At 50.7% G+C, this 20,172-nt stretch overlaps 1 protein-coding gene across 1 annotated transcript in view; it reads left to right on the top strand.

The window, feature by feature from the left end:
• The window catches only part of MYO1E (myosin IE), a 187,602-nt gene that overhangs the window by 61,899 nt on the left and 105,531 nt on the right, over window positions 1–20,172 (top strand). The window contains exon 2 of the mRNA XM_055118462.1: window positions 12,118–12,261. Within this exon, the coding sequence (XP_054974437.1) occupies window positions 12,118–12,261 (144 nt within the window). The remainder of the gene's footprint in view (window positions 1–12,117; window positions 12,262–20,172) is intronic.

Genomic DNA, 20,172 nt, shown 5'->3' with positions numbered 1-20,172 from the left:
GCCAGGGTTCGGGGTCAGTCACCTGTGAGAAAGGGACTGAGGCTCGGCGACGAGAACCCTTGCTGCTGCTGGGACCAGTTGTCCTGGAAGCATTCAGCTTCCTTAAGTCTTTTGAGCTGTTGGGTACCACCAACTGTTCCATGGGGGGCCGAGAGAGAGCCCCCCCTCGCCTATTGTCCCACCCTCCCTCTGCCATCAGTTCCAAGGCCCGTGTGTCGGGAATTTCTCTCTGCAGCTCAGCAGTTAGTGAGGACTTGGCATGGCTGAGGGTGGTCAGGAGGCCTGTGTGCAGTGGCCCGAGCCTGCAGGTCCTTTCTCAGCACCAGACTGGCTTGATTGCCCATTTGCCTCCATGGTGGGCTGGAAACAGCCCCTTCAGGAGTGTTTGGGCAGAGGACCCTCACATGACAGGCAGCTCCTGTCCCTGCCCACCTCATCCCTGTCCCTGGCTTCTCTGTCCACTGTGCTGACTGAGCCCTGTGCTCCCTTGGCCTTTCGGTGCCAGTGGCCAGTTTTCTTCCATGGACACCTTCAGTTCCATCCAGCTCTGTTCTCTACTGAGGAGTGAACTGTGGGCCCTGAGAATGGCTCAGGGGTGAGCGGGCATCCACCTGGGATTCACCCGCACGCGTGGCACTGCTGATAGCCCGCCAGCCCTGCAGGGACAGGCTCACTTGGCGGCACCTGTGGTGACCCCAGTGTGTGTCCACATGAGCCTCACCTCTGCCTCCTTGTCTGATGCCCTCGCTGGTCTGAACGCTCCCTGGGTCCACTCAGCAGAGTGTGAGCGTGTGAATGAGTGTGGGAGTATGTTAGTGTGTGCGTGAATGAGTGTTAACATGTGGGAGAGTGAGTATGTGAGAGTGTGAGTGTGTGTGAATGAGTGTGAGACTGTAAATATTTGAGTGGGAGAGTGAGAGTATGAGTGTATGTGAGTGTTGAGTGTGGGAGAGTGTGTGTGTGTAACAGTGTATGTGTAAGGGAGTGTGTGAATGAGGTGTTGAGTGTAAGAAAGCGTGTATGTGAGTGTGTGAATGTTTGTGTGAGCATGCGTTTCTGCTACACTATGTGAGTGTGTGTCTACTATATTGGCTTGTGTGTGCATTTCCCCCACATGTTCCACATCTGTATCATGTTTGTCTGCATCCCCAGACCAGCCAGATTAGGCGGCTGTGGTTGTGCTGTGGCCACACCAAGGGCAGGATGAGGTAGGGAGACACATTGACCATTGGTTGGTGTATAGGGCTGGTGGTGTTCTCAGGGTTCCCACAGTTTATGCATGCACATGCACGCACGCACGTGCATACACACACACACACACACACACACACACACACACACACACACACACACACACACACACACACACACCCTTGACATACCTTGAGCACCTTCCAGACTCTTCTCTACGTTGAGCCCTTCCTGGAACAGTGTCATACAAGGGAGACCTCCTGCAGGCTGTCCTCCTCTGCGGCGTTTCTGTTCACAGCCATCATGGTTGGCCTGTTCATGTTTCCATCTCAGCTTTTAGTGGAGATGGTGGACAAGGAATTCCATCAACCAAAATTGTTTTTCTCTTTTTTTAATTAAATTTGCTTACCCAGAGATGACCTTTTTTCAGTGAAGGTAAGTGTGAGTTGTCTCCTGTGTGGCCTTGCATTCTCCCTGAGCCCGAGGGAAGCGTTCTCAGCCTGAGCAGCTGGGCGTTCTGAGGCTGTTCTGGTCGTGTTGGTGTGAGCTCTGATGCCCTGGGTTGCTCAGTCAGAGTCTGCTTTTCTCTCTTCCTCAGAAAGGTGTGAATGAGGATTTCATTTTTATTTATTTTTGCTTCCACAGTACGGCCATCCTCAATAGTTCATTTACTGGCACCAGAAGTTGTTGAGTTACCTCCTGCTGGTCTCCCTTCCTTGGCCAGCAGCACAAACCAAGTAGCCTGGGTGTCAGTGTTTCCCACTGGTCACCCCATAGCAGTCCCTTCCATTCCTGCAGGCCAAGCCTGGCTCCAGGGACTGTAGCTTTCCCACGGAAACTGAGGACGTTGCATGTCCTGCTCCATCAGTAGGAGGCATGTGAAGGCCCAGGCTCGGGAGGGAGGCAGAGTGGGAATCACTGGTTCCAGTCCACTGAGTAGCAGGGACCCTGTGTTCTTGAATCTTAAGCCTTTGTTCTTGGAAACAGGTTGATGGCAGCTGGCTGTCCCAGAGAATCAATCCACGCTTCATATATGCAAGGTTGCTCACCGCGGGGCTGAGCCATAGCACAGTGGGGAGGCCACTTACCTTGCACGCGGGTGACCCAGGTTCAATCCCTGGCATCCCATATGGTCCCCCGAGCACCACCAGGAGTAGTTCCCGAGCAGAGCCAGAAGCCCTGAGCATTGCCAGGTGTGGCCCAGGAGACTTTCTCACCCCACACAGGCAGAGTCACGCGAGCGTTTGTTGGAAGGGGGATTCGTGCCTTTTGAGCCCTTTGCCGCAGAGAGCTTCGGTCCGTGGGCGGGAAGAGGGAAGAGCCTGTGCTCGTGCCGGCTCTGGCCACAGTGCAGGGGAAGCCATGTGAGCTGGGGCTCCGCAGAGTAGGGGAGGGCCTGTCTCAGCAGCATCTCTTCCCTGCGCCTTCTGAATCAGAGCAGGAAGGATAGATTTGGAAACTTCTTCCTAGGCTCAGACTGTAGCCTCAGGTGCCCAGTGTCTCTGCTGAGCAGCTGGCCACGGGGACCCACTGCCGAATGGGGGTGCTGAACCCAGCCCCATTCTCCGGGCAGATCCTGCGTGCTGGGCACTGCCCAGTGTGGCGCAGAGTAGTAAGCCGAGAGAGCCCCATTCATCCGGTCCCAGGCTGCCTTCTCAGGGGTTCCTCACTGCCAGACTCTGCACAGGCTCCCTGCAGCCTGGGAATGAGTCTGCTTCAGGGCAGGGGTAAGGAGACCCAGGTTCGATCCCTGGCACTGTAGGCTCCCTAGAGCCCTGCCACTCCTGAGCACAGAGCCAGAAGCGAGCCCTGAACACCCACTGGGTGTCGCCCCAAAATAAAACAACAAAATATGAGGTTGCTGAAGTGCCAGCTGAGAAGAGATGATAATGGTCGTAGCAGCAGTGGCAGCTCACCCCGGGCTCTGACCATCCCGGTGAGGGCGATTTTCCCGTGAGATGAGGTGGCGCTCAGGGCGGGCTGTGGCTCAGCAGACGAGTGCTCGTCTTGCATGTGTGTATGTGTGAGGCTCTGGCTCGATCCCTGGCACCACAAAACAACAAGACAGGCAGTCTCTGGCCCAGTTAGCTTCCAGGGGCCACTTTCTTGAATAAAAAGCAGTGGGGAGGGGGCAGGTATTGGAGCGACAGTACAGTGGGTCGGGCATTTGCCTTGCGTGTAGCCAACCTGGGTTAATCTCCAGCACCCCACACAGAACCCCAAGCGCTACCAGGATTAATTCCTGAGGTAGAGCCCAGAGTAATCCCTGAGCATCATCAGGTGTGTGCCCTCCGACACCCCCCAGAAAAAAGCAGTGGGAAGGGCTGGAAAGATAGTACAGTGGGTAGGGCCCTTACCTGCTGGTGAAGCACAGGTTGGAGAGTCGGGCACTAGGGTTTGCTGCCCCATTGCCGGGACTGCTCATGACCCCACACACTCTTCCAGATTGTTGTCCGCTCAGGTTGTGAGGATGCAGTGAGTGCTCCAGAGGAAGTGGCCATCCAGCCAGCGCACAAAGCAAATCTCTGTGGCGGGCGAAGAACGAGACCCGAGGGGCAAGCACAGGGCTGGAGCCAGAGGGGGGATCCCCCTGGCTGCAAGGGAGGGTCTCAGGCAGGGAGCCCTAAGGTGTGGCCCTGGAGACTGGCGGGGTCTTGTAGAGTGGACAGCTCACAGACTGGCACATGAGGCCCATTGCGCAGAGGCTGGGCTGCAGAAGGACAGGCTTGGGAAAGCTGGAACAACCCAGCAGAGACTGAAACAGAGCGACGCCCAGGGTGGAGACACGGAGGCACAACCCACGGCTGTAGCTGTGCCCTCCTGGCCACGGGTTGCTGGAAGGTCATGGTGGCGGTGGTGTTTCTGGTTGTGGTTCTCATGTGTCTCTGCACCAAGCCTGCTGGGGCCACACACTCAGGGGCACAGTTTGTCATGGCTCTGGGGCTCATTAGGATGGTGCTGCTGGCATGGGGTCCCAGAGGCGTGAGGCTGGTGCTGAGTACCCCTAGGCTCTGTGCTCAGGGATCCCTTTAAGTGAGGCTCTGGGGACCCTATTAGGTGCAGGGAATGGCACGTAGGACAACTCTGTGCCAGGCCGGCCCCGTAAACCCTGTGCTCACTCTTCCAGCTCACCACGTTTGCTTTGTCTTCATTATTTAACACCAATACACCAAATGGGTCATTTTATGGAGATCATTGTTTATGACTTAGACAAATCAAGCTATTTAGAAGAGCATTTTAAACCTAGAACTACTGGAACTGAATTGCAGCAAAGTTGTCAGAGGAGTTGAAAATTACCAAGGTTTTGGACCCCCCCGAGTGTAATATGGAGTAGAACTCGTCAGTGCTCTGGGGTGGGAGATGTGAGGGGGAGGGTGTCTAATGCACTCCTGCTCCGAGTGCTCTTTGTGCCAGAGGGCCTTCAGGTGGAAGGACACATAGATGGACTCCTGCAGTATGTCAGGGGCATTGCAGACCTGTAGTCTGGTGTGGGCAGCTGCTCGGCGGGGACATGCACCCCATCCTGTGTGGCATGGGGCCATGGGGTCAGTAGCAGAACTGCCAGAATTGGGTAATCGTTGCCATCACCTACACAAGGTGCAGTGGCGCAGAGCTCCTGTGTCCCAGGATAGGGACCCTTGATCGTATTTTGTGTCTTGGGAGAAGCAATGACTGAGTATCTGAAAAGTGGAAAAAATAAAATAATAAAAATATTTTTAAAAATAAAATAAAATAGGCGTGGAAAATGGCGGTGGTGGCGGCATCATCCACATGGCGAGAGCCACCCCCTAAGACTTCCACCCAGAGGTAGGAACTTTGCAATGCTGTGGCTCACAGGTGATCATGGGATGGGGGCGGTACCGGCACGCCCTCGGCCCAGATAAGATCCGGAGCTGCTGCTCGAGAAACAGACCCTCTGCTCGTATAGACTATGATCCAAGAGGTCTCCTAACCTGGATCATAGTCTATTTTATTTTTAAAAATATTTTTGGCACCCAGAGCGGCTTCTTACAGACATGCATCTAGACTGTGAACTGAACTAAAATATCAGAAATCCAAAACCGCGCGGCCGCGAGCTCATAGAATCTTCATTCTCAGCAATGAAAAGAAATTATTAAATGATGCCTTTTCAGCAGGCCTGATTGTTGGCGGAAAATTCCAAACAATCATAGTGAGTTCTCTATTGAAATATTGAATGTATTCAAAGTATAGAGAATAAAATGAAGATCATTAGCTACTTAGGTGGGGGCTGGGTGGGAGGGGGGTATATTGGGGTTCTTGGTGGTGGAACATGTGCACTGGTGAAGGGATGGGGGTTCAATCATTGTATGACTGAGACTTAAACCTGAAAGCTTTGTATTTTTTTTTCCTTTTCTCACGGTGATTCAATATAATTTTTTTTTTTTTTTTTTTTGCTTTTTGGGTCACACCCAGCGATGCTCAGGGGTTACTCCTGGCTTTGCACTCAGGAATTGCTCCTGGCAGTGCTTGGGGGAACATATGGGATGCCGGGGATCGAACCCGGGTCGGCCGCGTGCAAGGCAAACGCCCTACCCGCTGTGCTATCGCTCCGGCCCCCATAAAAATTTTTTTAATTTAAAAAATAATATTTAAATAAATAAATAAATAGATGTGTTCCGAGCAGCTCTTGGTCTCGTGTCAGGGCCGGGAGCCCAGCTCATCAGCTAACAGGCTGCTGGCGGTGGGAGGTTTTAAAGAAAGGTGCTGCGATTAGGCCCGGGGCAGAGCACTGTTTCCGGGGGCCCTGGGCAGCGCCTGTGGTGGGGCAGAATGCCTCCAGCGCTGGTGTCTGCGCTCAGGTGGGAGCTGTTCTTGTGGGTGTGGTTGCCCCTCTGCGTGGGCTCTCCAGGCACAGCAGGTCAGTCTCTTTCTTTTCCTACTAGGGACCCTTCAAGTTTGCTGGGGTTGATTTGGAATAATGAAATTCTGGTTTTATGCCTAAAAATGTATGACCCATGCATCCTAATATTTACATATCTCACTCTATTTTAGACTAGTTTCATATTCCTTATGTTGATTTGGTTTATTTTTTCACTGAAAACAACTATGCTTGTTCTTATAAATATATCTTATAAATATATAGATTTTATATATTTATTTTATAAACATATGCTCAGTAGAAAACACTGAGCATGCTGCACCATAAACACTGCAGCATTTTTAGCAACAGTAGTTCATGCTGGAGAGCATCCTGCATGAAGAGCATCAGACGCAATTAGAACCGGGGCACCATACTATCACTTGCTTTTATTTTATTGACTTTATGGGTGTGTGTGTGTGTGTGTGTGTGTGTGTGTGTGTGTGTGTGTGTGTGTATGTGTATTTATTTGTGGGGTAGGCAGGTGGTTGCACCTCACCTGGCAATGCTCAGTTCTCACTCCCTGTTTCTGTGCTCAGGGACCATTCCTGGCAGGGCTCAGGGACCATAAATGGTGGCAGGGATCAAACTGAGGGCATCCTTGATAAGGCCAGGCCTTAGCCTGCTGTACTGTGTCTGTGGCACTTCTTTTATTATTATTATTATTATTATTGTTACTGCTACTCCTTTTGTGGCAATCCCTTTTCTCCCACTCTCAATGTTGCAGCCTGCCGAATGCCAGCCTGCCTTCCTTTCTCCCGCTCTCATGTCATGGCATGAAACCAACTTGGCCCCTCTGGACGTGGGGTGGGGTTGGTGTGATTCAGCCCTCCTGGCTCTGACCTGTCACCCTGGAGAAGTCCTGGTCCCAGTTTTGGAGGACTTCCCCTGGCTGCTCTGAGATCTGGCTAGTCATGGGTGGCTCCCACGGCTGAGGCAGGCCACTTCCTGTACCCTGTATTTTGAGCCACACACCCTGCTCCTCTCAGAGTGCGCTGCAGGGTGGTGAGTCACAGTCACCTTCCCGGACTCCTTCCCTGAGGCTGCCTCTGGCTCAGAAGCTGCACACCTGCTGATTCTGCCCCGCCCAACTCTGGGCCTTAAGGAAGCCGGATATCCCCAGGACAGGTCTCACCCAGGCCTGTGCGTGGGGGCTCTCGGCGGGGGCACATGAGTCTCTGCATCTGTGGATCCTGCCCCCAGTGCTGTTGCCGCCCCTCCACCCCAGCTCCTCGGAGCAGAGTCGGTTCACTTCACACATCTTGTCGGGGCTGGGGGTGCAGCAGAGGGCCTGTAGCACCCATGTCTGTGTTTGGAGGGTCCAGTGAGATCGGTTAAAGTGCCAGTCCGGGGCGGAGAGACCCCTCAGTGCCTTGCACAGAACTGACCTGTACTTGATCCCTGACACTGGATGGTCCCCAGCCCTATCAGGAGTGACCCCTGAGCAGAGAGCCAGGAGTAAGCCCAAGCACAGTCAGGTATGACCCCAAAACCAAAGGGGAAAAAAGGAAAATAAAAAATAAATCAACATTTTAGGAGCTGGAGAGATAGCACAGTGGGTGAGGCACTCACTTTGCCCTGGTCCACCTGGGTTCAATCCCCAGCAACCCATGGGGTCCCTGGGGCCCCTCAAGGAGTGAGGCCTGAGCACCCACAGGTGTGGCCTAAAAACCAAAAGGAGAAAAAATAAAAGGTAAGGCTTCAGGCACTGGTTATCGGTTTAGTAAATGAGTGCTGGTTGAGTTGATCCCGGGGCTGGGGGACTGGGCTGCTTGCTGACGCCCATCTGCCCCTAGTCCTTCAGAACAAGGCCTTTCTTTGCTTTCTGCTCAGGCCGTGCAGCGCTCACACATGGTTGCCTTCAGACACACATCTCCACCTCAGTGGGACAGTGGGGGTCACATCCATAGGCTGAGTGACACTGAAGGCCCTGCTGGGCTCCTGTGCCTGGCACAGAGGAGACACACATATTTGTTTGTGGCTGGCTTTCCCTTGTATTTGAAATGTTCTGTGCCCGTCACATAGCAGAAGTACATAAAGTAGAACTCTCAGATTGTCAGTCAGAAGATTAAAATGACACAGATGGTTCCATTTCTTTCCTGGTCACATTCACCTGACAGAGAAATTCCTTTACGGGCTGGCAAAGAGTGCCAACGGTGGGAAGAGATCCAGATCTGATCTCTGGCTCTGTGTGATCCCCTAACACCAAGTCAGGGGTCGAGGGGTATTCCCTGAGCATTACAGGATGTGGCTCCCTGCTCCCCGCAAAAAAAAATCCAGAAAAGATAAGAGGAAGAGGTATCCCATTAATAAAGCACACTCAAGCCTGGACCCATAGTACAGGGGGTAAGGCGCTTTCTTGCCTTGCACACAGCTGATCTTGATTCGACCCCCGGCAATGCAAAGGGCCCCCTGAACCCTGCAAGGAGTAAACCCTGGACACTACCAGGTATGGCCCAAAACAAACCCAAGAAGCATGCTTAGTAAACAGTGGGACCCCTGTTGGATCTTCACAGGATCAGTATGACTCACCTGACGTCCATACACTACAAACACAGGGGCTGTGGGTTTATTTCCAGTCTTACTGGAAATCCGATTTGATCCTGTGTTACTGACCAGGCCATCTTCCAGTCCACCTTGCCAGCCTGGGCGCAGCCAGCCCGCTGCTTAGTGATGCCCTGGCCTTTGGCGCAGAGAGTCCATCAGCACCCAGCACTTCTCCCCAGAGCCTCGTGTGCTCGTGGAGAAGCACTGAAATACATGCCTTTTAAGATGCAGTCAGATGGAGACAAATGCAATCCTACTTAGCCTGTTGATTGCTGTTGACTGCCTATTTTGCAGACCTGTTGTTTCATTGGTGGGGTGGGAGTGGGGGCATACTTGGAGGTGATGGGGGCTACTCCTGTGTTGGCTCCCAGCGGAGCTGGCGGGGGAACCTGGTGGCACCCTGGATAGAACCATGGTTGGTGGCAAGCACAGCAAATGCCCTGTCTGCTGTTCTACCTCTCCGGCCTTGCAGGACCTTCTATGCGGTTCAGGCGAAAATCCCTTTGAAAGAGCTGAAGAGCGAGAGTGCGGGGCGAGTGTATTGCTCTCTGGAAAGCTGAGAGAGCTGGAGGGGGCCCCGATATGGGTGGCCCCTGCAGGCCTCTGCAGAGACCCTTGTGGAGAGAGAGATGGCGGGGTAGGGAGGCATTGCTGGTGCCCTCAGGGTCAGGCCAGGAAGGAAAACTCCCCAGGACCCCTGGGGTGGGGGCTGCCTCCAACTGGGCTCCACAGTGAAGCAGGAGAGAACAGTCCCGCCCCCTGGGCTGACTCACCTTCCCGTTCCAGCCCCACCCAGCCCAGCCGGCGCGCCCAGCTCCAGGCGCTCCACCTTGGAAGGCAGCTCTGGGAGCGCCGGCTTCCTCCTGGGGAAGGCGTGTCGGGTGCTGCCTCGGAGGGGGGCACCCCACGCACGTCTGTGGGTGAGGCTGAACCCCAGTTCCAGGACTGGTGGTGAGGACTTGCCACTCAGGCGCCCACCCCAGCTGGGCTGAGAGCTACCTCAGGCTCCGCTAGGAAACTGGTGGTTCTGGGGGACCCCACGCAGTGCTGGAGATTTCTACCAGCTGGAGATTTCTACCGTTTCTGCCACATGGAAAGACAAGTGCTTTAGCCCCTGTCCTCTCTCTCTCTCTCTCTCTCTCTCTCTCTCTCTCTGACCTTTTGCAGCTTCTTGTGTTTGCTTTATTTCTGGGCACACCTGGCTCTGTGCTTGGAGAATATCCTTGGCTGGGCTCTGGAGACTGTGGGGGTGCCAGGGATGAAACCTAGGTTGGCCACAAGCAAAGCAAGACCCTGCCCATGGCGCTGTCTCTCCAGCCCTTTGGGCTGCCTTTTACTCAAGAAAGTGGCCCCTGGAAGCTAACTGGGCCAGAGACTGCCTGTCTTGTTGTTTTGTGGTGCCAGGGATCGAGCCAGAGCCTCACACATACACACATGCAAGACGAGCACTCGTCTGCTGAGCCACAGCCCGCCCTGAGCTCCGCCTCATCTCACGGGAATCTCACGGGAAAATCGCCCTCACCGGGATGGTCAGAGCCCGGGGTGAGCTGCCACTGCTGCTACGACCATTATCATCTCTTCTCAGCTGGCACTTCAGCAACCTCATATTTTGTTGTTTTATTTTGGGGCGACACCCAGTGAGTGCTCAGGGCTGACTCCTGGTTCTGTGCTCAGGGATCGAACCTGGGTCTCCTTATCCCTGCACTGTCTCTCTCTTCCTCAGCATTGCATTTTCCCCTTTGTGTGGACCTTATAGGAAATTGAGCTCCCTGTGAAGACCTGCACTTGTTTGAGCCTAGAGGAATTACCAATTCAGAGGGAATGGCAGGGAAGAGAAGGAAGCTGAGCCTTGAGGAATGAAAACTTGGTTCCATGGCCCTGGTGTCTGTCTGACTGTCTGTCTGTCTGTCTGTCTGTCTCTCTCTCTCTCTCTCTCTCTCTCTCACACACACACACACACACACACACACACACACACACACACAATTTGGTGGGGGAGCAGAAGGCAGTTTGACTTCTCCCAACACTCAGCACCTAGCCCCCCCCCCCAGTGTAGACAAGCCAAGAAAGGATGAAAGGATGAAGGTTATTGGCCTACAACCCTAGAACTTTCTAGAACAGCAGTTGGCATCCTAGAGGCAACTTGGAGTTGGTGTGGAGCAGAGGACGCGTCTAGGTGGAGCTAACCTTTCCCTTTGCTCTCCGCCTCTCAGGCCTTGGCTGTACTTCAAGCAAGGCTGATGGAAAAGTCACTATGATCAAACTCTTGTTCCCTTCTGAGAAACAAAATACTTTCCTGCATTGCCTTAAAGTCTTTAAGCCTTCTGTGACTGGAATGAGAGCCTCCAAGTCTGAGGTTGGCGTCCAGCTTGTCCTCCTAAAGTCTCTGGCTGTCATCCCTTCGTTCCCTCCGCCACCGTCTGTCTCATCTGAACTGGAGGGTCGGGCCGAGGGAGAAGGAGGCAAAGACAGATCAGGGCTTGCGCTTCAGCCAGAGCTCTTGGAAGATAAGGGACACTTGTTGCTCCTCTCATCTGTGAAACAGAAGTGAGGACACGTAGCTGTGAGGCTGGGCTCCCTCCCCATCAGTCACTCTACCTTGACAGAGATGGCGACCAGCTGAATGTAAGTGTCAAACTGTGTTTTCATCTTCAGTGCCAGGAGGAAGTGGTAGCTGATAAAGACGGTGTTCTTTTCAACCAGTGGAGTCTGTTTGGGAGACATTCCATCATTCAGTTGCCTTTTATTCTTAATTAAGGCATCATGATTTACAAAGTTTTCCATAATAGAGTTTTGGGCATACAGCGTTCCAAAACCAGTCCCACCACTAGTGTCAGTCTCCCCCCCAACAGGCACATTTTTAAGTTTGGTTATTGTTGTTCAGATCTCCTGCTTGTGGTATCATCAATACTATGGCTTAGATATATACAAATTTAGTTGTCATCTTCAGCGGGACAGGCAGAAACATCTAGAAAGGGCATAGAAGAAACCTGTTGCGGTGAACTCATCCCAGGACCTGGTGCCTGCTGGGCACCTGGCTTCTCCCTGAGCGCGGAAGAAGGGGCTACCCGGGGCTGCACTTTCCTCCCCTGGGGCTCATCGGCTCAGGGGCCCAGGCCTCCCCCGGGTCACTCATGACTACATGTGTTCTCAATGCAGAGGACAGTCAGTTCCTAGTGGGAGACAGGGTGGTGACAGACCAGCCCTTGTGGTCACCCTTTATTGCACTGCTGGGGCCACCATTGGCCAGACAAGTCTACCTCATTCCTGTTTTCAGGGCTTCATTTCACAGAGTCACTCGACAGCACCCAAGTTGATGAGAACATGGGCCATGAGTGCGGACCCCTTCTTGTGCTCGGTGCTCCTGCCCTGTGGTTTCGGCTTCCTGCAGTGAACTCAGCGCCTGCGCAGTGGGGACATTTCCCTGGGTGTGCGAGGTACAAGGGGGCCGCAGCTCTTCGCAGAGAACACTCCTAACAGCCGTGTGTGTTTGTCCCCAGGGGAGCAAAGGTGCTTACCGTTACCACTGGCAGAGCCACAACGTCAAACACAGCGGCGTGGACGACATGGTCCTGCTCTCCAAGATCACGGAGAACGCCATCGTGGAGAACCTGAAGAAGAGATACATGGACGATTACATTTTTGTATCCTTTGTGGGTCTCCTGAGAGTGGCAGACGCGGGTTCTTCCTCCTGCTGGAAGTTCTCTCTGAAGTTTGCAGTGGGCCTGTGCACATGTCATCTTGTCCCGTTTACCCATGTGGTTTCGTCCTCCTGGGTCATGGATCCAGGAAAGGCAAAAAAATGATAGGAAATCATGCAACCAGATGCCACGTATTTCTGGCGGCATGGCTTGGTGGCTCTGTCCCTCAGGTGTGCTCCTGCGGAGCACTTGGTACCTGAAACTTCTGAGAGCAGCGCCACAGGCAGCTGTTCGTGCTGTCCACTTGCAGCGCGGTGGGACTGAGGAGGGTCAGGGTGGATTGCCTGGGCTGCAAAGTCAGCAGAGGTTAAGGCTCTTGCCTTGAGCACCGCCAACCCAGGGTTGATCCCCACGTCCTGTGTGGTCCCCCAAGCCCACTCAGAGTGTTCCTGAGTGTAGAGCCAGGAGTAAGTCATAAGCATTGCCAGGTACTCCTCACCCTCTCCAGAAAAATAAAGATAACCTTATTCAAAAAGGAGAGAGAGAAAGGAAGGAGGAAAGAAAATTCCATTTTGCCAGTTTTTCTGCTTTCTTATGTTTACTAAAGGAAATCTGAGAAGTGAAGATCAACTATTGGAAATGCCTGACATTCCTGAGTTGTTCTTTATGTTTCCATTTTAGCATCCCAGATGCCATTTTTATGGGGCTTTTAAAAATTCAGAATAGAAATTTTTTTGAACGTGTTGCCTTCTTTGTAAGCAGAGCTATGAGAGTTACCTCAGCGGGCCTGTGACACCATGTATGAGTTTGGGGTGCTACCACGGGAAGACCTTCTACTGAGACAGTCTGTCTTCCATATGCTGAGACTTCCGTGCCCTCTCTCAAGCCAGCGGGACCGGAAATGACGATGATGTTCAGGACTGAAAGTGATGCATGTCCATTTGATGCCACGCTTGTGTCGTGCATTGTAGATTCTGACCCCAGAAGGCTAGGGAAGCAGTGGCATCACATCCCCGTCTGCTTGTTCTCTCCAGGGCACAGTTTAACTGTGAGTTCTTGCCTGCACAGCGGACTGCCCCTTGGCCCCTAACATCCATCATTGCTGACTGAGGCATTCAGTGTTCCAGCAAAGACCTAGCCACCAAATTAGTAACATTATCCCAAGGCCCTCAGGAAGTTCTGAGCAGTACGACTCAATTCCTTGTTTGCTACCGAAGCTTTTTCTAAATGCCTATAAATATTGATGACTCCTGAACCCCCATTAATCTCCCAAGCACACAGGTTTCTAGGTTATAATGGCACCTTGATCAGAGTGGCAGTTTGCCACCCGCACACAAACCCTGCTCACCGCCAATTCGACCACAGAGGTTTTAGGCCCGGATGTGGTCAGGCTCCTCCTGGATGCCCTGTCCGTGGCTGCTTTCTGCCACCATAGATTGCAGAGTTGAGCAGGTGCATACACCACATGATCCGAAGTCTGAAATCACTACTTTCTGGCCCTGTTCAGGGAAAAAAAGAAAGCTGACTCCTGTTCTGGATTCTTCTGCAGCACTTCTTTGAATTAGATTGTATGGAAGCAGTGTGTTCAGTTATAAGCTTTTCTCTGATTGGTTGAAACCAAAGTATGGGGCCTGGAGAGATAAAACAGCAGGTAAGGTGCTTGCCTTGCACACAGTCAATCTGACTGGATCCCTGGTACCTCCTAGGCTCCCCTGAGCACCATCAGGTATGGTCCCCAAACAAAACAAATAAAAATCAAAGTGTGCTTACTTTATCTGAACTTATTCATGAACCATTTAAATCCTTTTTATAGATCAGATTTCTGGCCTGTGGGAGTTGCCAAGTGACCGGAGAGAAAGAGGTGGCAGGGTGTGAGCTGGGGCTCCAGCCACCGTGTGGGCTAGTGGCCTTCATCTGTTTCATGATCCTGTGCCTGGCATTCCTCTCCTGCATGTAGGAAATCTCTTGCATGTGATTCTTGTAGAGATAATGAAATGATAGTTGGAGCAAATTCACTGGCTGCCTCCTTTTAGAATCATACATCAGGGCTAATGTGTAAGCTCCCACATTTCTGAATTAGGCTCCAAAAATCCCATTGTAGAGTTGCTTATTAGAAATTCAAATGCATTTGACTCAAGAAGCTGCTTTTAATGGAGGCTTGGTTTATTGACAAGCCCATAAAAGGCCAGTTTCCCTGGAATATGGCAGAACAGATTATTTATTGGAATGTTCTTGGAATGTGGGCTGTTTATTACAGTATTTACATAACAACATGGTTCCTGATAAGCTAGTAAGAAAAAGATGCAAAAGGTCATCGGCCTCTAGCCCCTGGCCCACCGAAGTTGCTTCCCCCTCAAAGATCATTTATCTTTTTTTTTTTTTGCTTTTTGGGCCACACCCAGCGATGCTCAGGGGTTACTCCTGGCTTTGCACTCAGGAATTACTCCTGGCAGTGCTTGGGGGACCATATGGGATGCCGGGGATCGAACCCGGGTCGGCTGCGTGCAAGGCAAACGCCCTACCCGCTGTGCTATCGCTCCGGCCCCTCATTTATCTTTTTAATTTTATTTTTATTAAGTAGTTCACAATGTTTGATTTATTTCTAGGATGCCAGAAACTTCTTAAGGACAATATCTTCTGAAAGGTCTTTTTTATAAAGACACTGGAAGCATGAAATTTTCTCAAGACCTGTCAGCAACATAAGTTCCTTTACCATGGTTTGCGAAAGGCAGACAGGCCAGAAGAGCAGGAACACACCAGGAAACTTGCCAGAAGACTTAGTCCTGTTAGCCTCTACGTGTGTTCCCCGGGAGTCCTCCCGCTCGGGAGCGTCTGGATAGCTGTGCTTTCTTGTTCATTGTGCAGAAACCCCCTCAGCTTGCATTGTGTAGTTCTTAAGTGCCCCATGTACACAGAGTATAGTATTAAGTATGTGTTGCAAATACTTCTCAAAAAAAAAAAAAGCAAGACTTCTCAAATTCAGACAGCAGAATTCTTAAGTGACTCACGTCGAGGGGGCTGAATCTGAGCCTTTGAATCAGTGACTGACAGACCACGGGTTCTACTGAGGAAGTGAGTGAGCTGACCACTAATGACTGTGTCGAGGTAATCTCTGCACAGTCAGCAGAGAAGGTCAGGCCTGAACGCACTTTCCACCAGGCACGGGGAGGAAGCTTAATGGCTCTGTGGGATGGTTGCACAATAATCCCAGGGGTCTGCACACAAATCTTAGCATCTGATAAGTGATAAAAGCTGCCTTAATCAGTTCCGTGCCAGGGGAAGGTTATGATGATAGAGAAGCATTATTTTAAATGCCTCCCCCCCTGCCTGCCCCTGACTTAATAGTCGGAGCAAGAAGAGATTCGATTTCACATTAAGTTATGTAAAATCGCTCATTGCGCAGCACGCTGTCTTGTATTGGAGGTTCAGCATTTGGAGTGATCAATTGCTGATGCTTTCAGGGCAGAAGCACTTTTGTGGTGGTGATTTCACATTAGAAATAGAACTTTACTTAGCCAGTGCTAGAGGTGCCCACCAGTGCAGCCCCAACTCCTCTCCTGCTCTCAGATCCACAGTTACTGTCCACTCGTCCTGAATTTTTTTTCTGCTGCGCTCTTTATCTATAAAAGAAAGACAAGGTAGATTGGGTGGGGGGTGTGTGTGTGGTTGGGGTGTGTGTGTGTGTGTGTGTGTGTGTGTGTGTGTGGTCAGTTAGCCTTGCTGGCCATTTGACTAGTGGAAACGTTTGCTCTGCAGAGCACGTCATACTTGTTTCGTCCAACTTACTCCCAACTTGTTTTCACTCAGAGACCACACTCCAGCGTGCTTGGCATATTCAGCATCTGAATTAGGAGCCGAGACACTGGTCAGGCCTACCAGCATGCATGTGCCGGCTCGTGTGGGTGTGGTTGTTGCAGGGAGGAGTGGCCATGGCTGTGGCTGGTGGGTCATATGCTGCGGGAAGCCCCATGCAGTGAGGGTATGCAGGTCTGCAGCTGGACTGGGGGCCTCGCTTCCCACTCTCCGCTTCTGCCAGACATGCCCACCCTTCCCCGGCTCAGGGACAAACCCAGACAAGATCAGTGTGGAGGGGGGTGGGAGTGGGACCAGGGACTTTGCTGGCAATTAAAAAATTCTCTTTTAAGTAGAACACTTAGCTTTACCTAATAAAATCTAAATGGTCTTATAATAAGACCTAAGTGTCTTGTTATTAAGACACCCTTAATTCAGAAGCTGCCTCGCCATCACATTTTATTTAAAAAAAAAATACCTTAACCCCAATGAAGGACAAAGAAATGAATATGAATAAAGGATAAACTTGACTTTAAATTGGTTGTATCTCATACACAGTTCAGGACATGAACTTGCCTTTTTCTCCTCGCACTACGCAGTGAAAGGTCTGAGTGTCATCAGCAAGCCTTGGCCTCTGCTTCACTACGGGTCTGCTGGTGCTTTTCTGTCTATTATATTCAGTGGCTTTTGCTTGTTTGTGTGAAGGGGACATCATAACCTTGTATCTCGGTACATTTTGAAAATTAATCTTGGCCACGCCTTTGTGGCCAAATGTTCTGTGCTAGAGACAAAGATCAGAACAGCTTTCCCCACAGGCACACCTGAATTATGTAAGAAGGAGTGGGAGTGAGTTGTTTCAGTGGAGAGTGACCCGGCCCTCCGGGAACCCAGGCTCAGAGAAGTAGCTGGTCTCTGCCATCCCAGCCTCATGGGCTATACAGACATTTATATAAGCAGTTAGACTAAACCCATCTCTAAAATAACTTCAGTGGTTATTCCACTTATTTCTCTTACTGTAATTTTTACCGAGAGTTTTCCTGCCCACACAGGAGAGCCTGGCAAGCTCCCCATGGCGTATTCATATGCCAAATACAGTAACAATGAGGGGTCTCATTCCCTTGACCAGGAAGAGCCTATAATGTGGCACCATTGGGAAGGATGAGTAAAGAGAGACTGCTAGAATCTCAGGGCTAGGACGAATGGAGATGTTACAGGGCCCGCTCGAGCAAATCAAGGATCAACGGGATGATAGTGATAGTGATAGATTTGTAGCTACTTAACAAGCTACTTAACACAGGCTTCGTTACCTATTTCAAATCAAATTTTATTTTTCAGAAATCCTCCCAAATACCAGTGCCTTTGTGAATCCTTACGAGGAAATTGTGGGACTAGGAAATGATTTTCCCTTTTCAGATCAACCCGAGCCCTTGGTTCAGGACTGACCTAGAATAGTTTTCTATTCTAAGATAAATTTGAAGGATTTCTTCGTTTCCTACCAAAATTCACTGTCAGCTTAGTTAAAAAAAGAAAGACTAAAAAGCAGTTTTAGAAGTGCTTTGGCTCATGTCTTCAAGCCCCTATGTACTCTCCTGGGCAGTGACAGTTTGTCCAGCCTAAGTGACATTCACAGCAGCCCCCACAAAAGGAAACATTGCTCTCCTCCATGGAAGCTCTTGCTGGCCAGAGTTTGATCTTCCTGAGTTGAGTCTTGGCATAGACAACCTTCTCATCTAAGATGTAGGTGACCAGAGCAATTTACAATTAAGTTTGCCTTGCAGGCAGCCGCCGGGGGTCAGTCTCTAGCATCAAGTGTGGTACCTTATGCACCACCAGAAGTGACCACTGAATGCAGAGCTAGGAGAAAGCCCTGAGCATTACCAGGTGTGTGGCCCAAAATCAGAAAAGGATCACTGTATTAGTTGATTAGGAAAATCAGAATAAGAATAAAACTTGTTTGTTCAGTTTGCTTTGGTCCCTACCATAGAGGAAGGAGACTTTTAAAATCAGTTAAGGGAGGCCAGAGCTGTAGCACAGCAGTTAAGGCATTTGTCTTGCATGTGGCTTACCTGGGTTCAATCTCTGGCATCCCATATGTCCCACAATCACCATCAGTAGTAATTCCTGAGAGCAGAGCCAGGAGTAACCCCTGAGCACTGCTGAGTGTGCACCAAGCCCCCCACCCCCCAAAAAAAATCATTAATTGATTTTTATATAGATTTTGAAGATAGAGTTTTGAGTTCTCCAGGAGTCACAGAATCAAAGTTAGAAGAGACCAACCCCTCCACCCTGTATTAGATTCTTTTGATTTGGTGGCCACACCAGATGTGCTCAGGGGCTCGTCCTGGCTCTGTGCTCAGGCATCACGCCTGGTGGGGCCCAGGGGACCCTGTGTGGTGCTGAGGAGCCTGTCTGGGTTGGCCACATGCACGACAAGTGCCTTCGCCCTGTTCTCTTTCCAGCCGTGCACGCATTCTCATGCTGCCAGTGCACGAACACCAGACAAAATACATATTGCAATTAATTTCAGGTAAACAACAGAAAACTTTGTAGTATAACGATGTCCCAAATATAATGAGCAATACTTAATCTGGGATATGTAGGAAATAGACAGGTGGTAGATATTTAAAAAATTGATTAATTTAGTGTAAGGGCATGTACTGAAACATATCTAACTTCCAGTTCGGTGAGCGGCCTGTGTAGTGCCTGCTTTCCTTGCCTGTCTCGTGCCTCTGTAGCTCCTCCCCTGGCACTGCTCAGTAGGCAGTACTGCCCTTGCCAGCCTTCACCTGCCCCAGGTGGTGGATAAGGGAGAAATCGGATCTGCCCCCTGCTGTGCTGTTTAACACTCAGATCCTAATAAAATCCTAGATGTTCCCTCAAGGAAATCTCTTATCTATAAACATTTTCAAATCGTAGACAAAAGAAACCCTTCCCCCACATCCCCCTCCTTTCTCTCTCTCTTTACCTTCCTTCATAGGAGCAGAGGGTTTTCTGTGATTTTGGTGTTTTTGATTTCCATTTTATTTCAGGCACTGTGGTTTACAATCCTGCTGATGAATGGTGGGGTTTCATGCAGGGAAACTGCTATGTCCCCAGCATCCGAAACAGATGCCAGGTTGTAGACTCTCAGTTCAAACTCATTGGTTGTTGAATGAATAAACAAAAAATTTTGGAGGTTGGGGGGATACTCCCAGTAGTGCTCAGGGCTTACTCCTGGCTCTGCATTCAGGAATCACTCCATATGTGGTGCCAGGGATCGAACCCAGGTTGGTTGCATGCAAGGCAAACACTCTATCCACTATACTATTGTTCCAGCCCATGAAATGATTTTTTGGACACATGAGCACGCTTTGTTCTGAGAGATCTTCCCACATTCCCTGCGCAGAATAATGCTGCTTCCTCAGAGTCTGAAATGGGCCTTTGTGATGTCCTCTCTGAATAATCCTGTGGCTACAACTCAGTTCTTCTGCTCTTCTAGAGAGTGGGACTGTCCTGCTTTAAGGGCCACCTCACTTGCTCTGCACACAGGAGCTCTGGGTTCCAACCCTGCTACCACTTGATCCTCTGTCACTGCTGAGAGTAGCCCCTGAGCATCACCAGGTGTGGCCCAAACATAAACCAATCCAAAACAGGAATGTTCACTATACTCTGTACCTCTCTGTTAAATATGTAAATGAATGCATTTTTAGTAGACATAAGAAACATGAACATTTCAAGGGAAAAATAGTATCATTGGGCCAGAGTGATAGTACAGCAGGTAAGGAAATCGTTTGCCCATGGCCAGCTTGGGTTGGATCGCCAGCACCCTATATGGCCCCTGAACCTGCTAGGGGGACACCCCTGAGCGCAGAACCAGGAGTAAGCCTGGAGCACAGTCAGGTGTGCCCTGCACCCCCTTCACCCCAAATAATATTTGTGAAGATGAATGAAACTGTCCTTCTCAATCCCTGGTTGTTTCTGTTGTTTTGTTCTGTCTGCTTACTCATGGATGTAGCTGGGCTTGAAAGAATGTGCTTCAATTCATTTAAAATAATGATTTTTTTCTATAGCACCTTAGTAATTAAGTTCATTTCTTTTCCTGGAGAGGACCAGAACCAGAGCCAGTTAATAATTGCTTTTGTC

This window comes from Sorex araneus, chromosome 10 (assembly GCF_027595985.1).
Source record: "Sorex araneus isolate mSorAra2 chromosome 10, mSorAra2.pri, whole genome shotgun sequence".
Lineage (NCBI taxonomy): Eukaryota > Metazoa > Chordata > Mammalia > Eulipotyphla > Soricidae > Sorex > Sorex araneus.
Note: the sequence above shows the minus strand (reverse complement) of the source record. Positions and strands in the feature narration are given on the sequence as shown.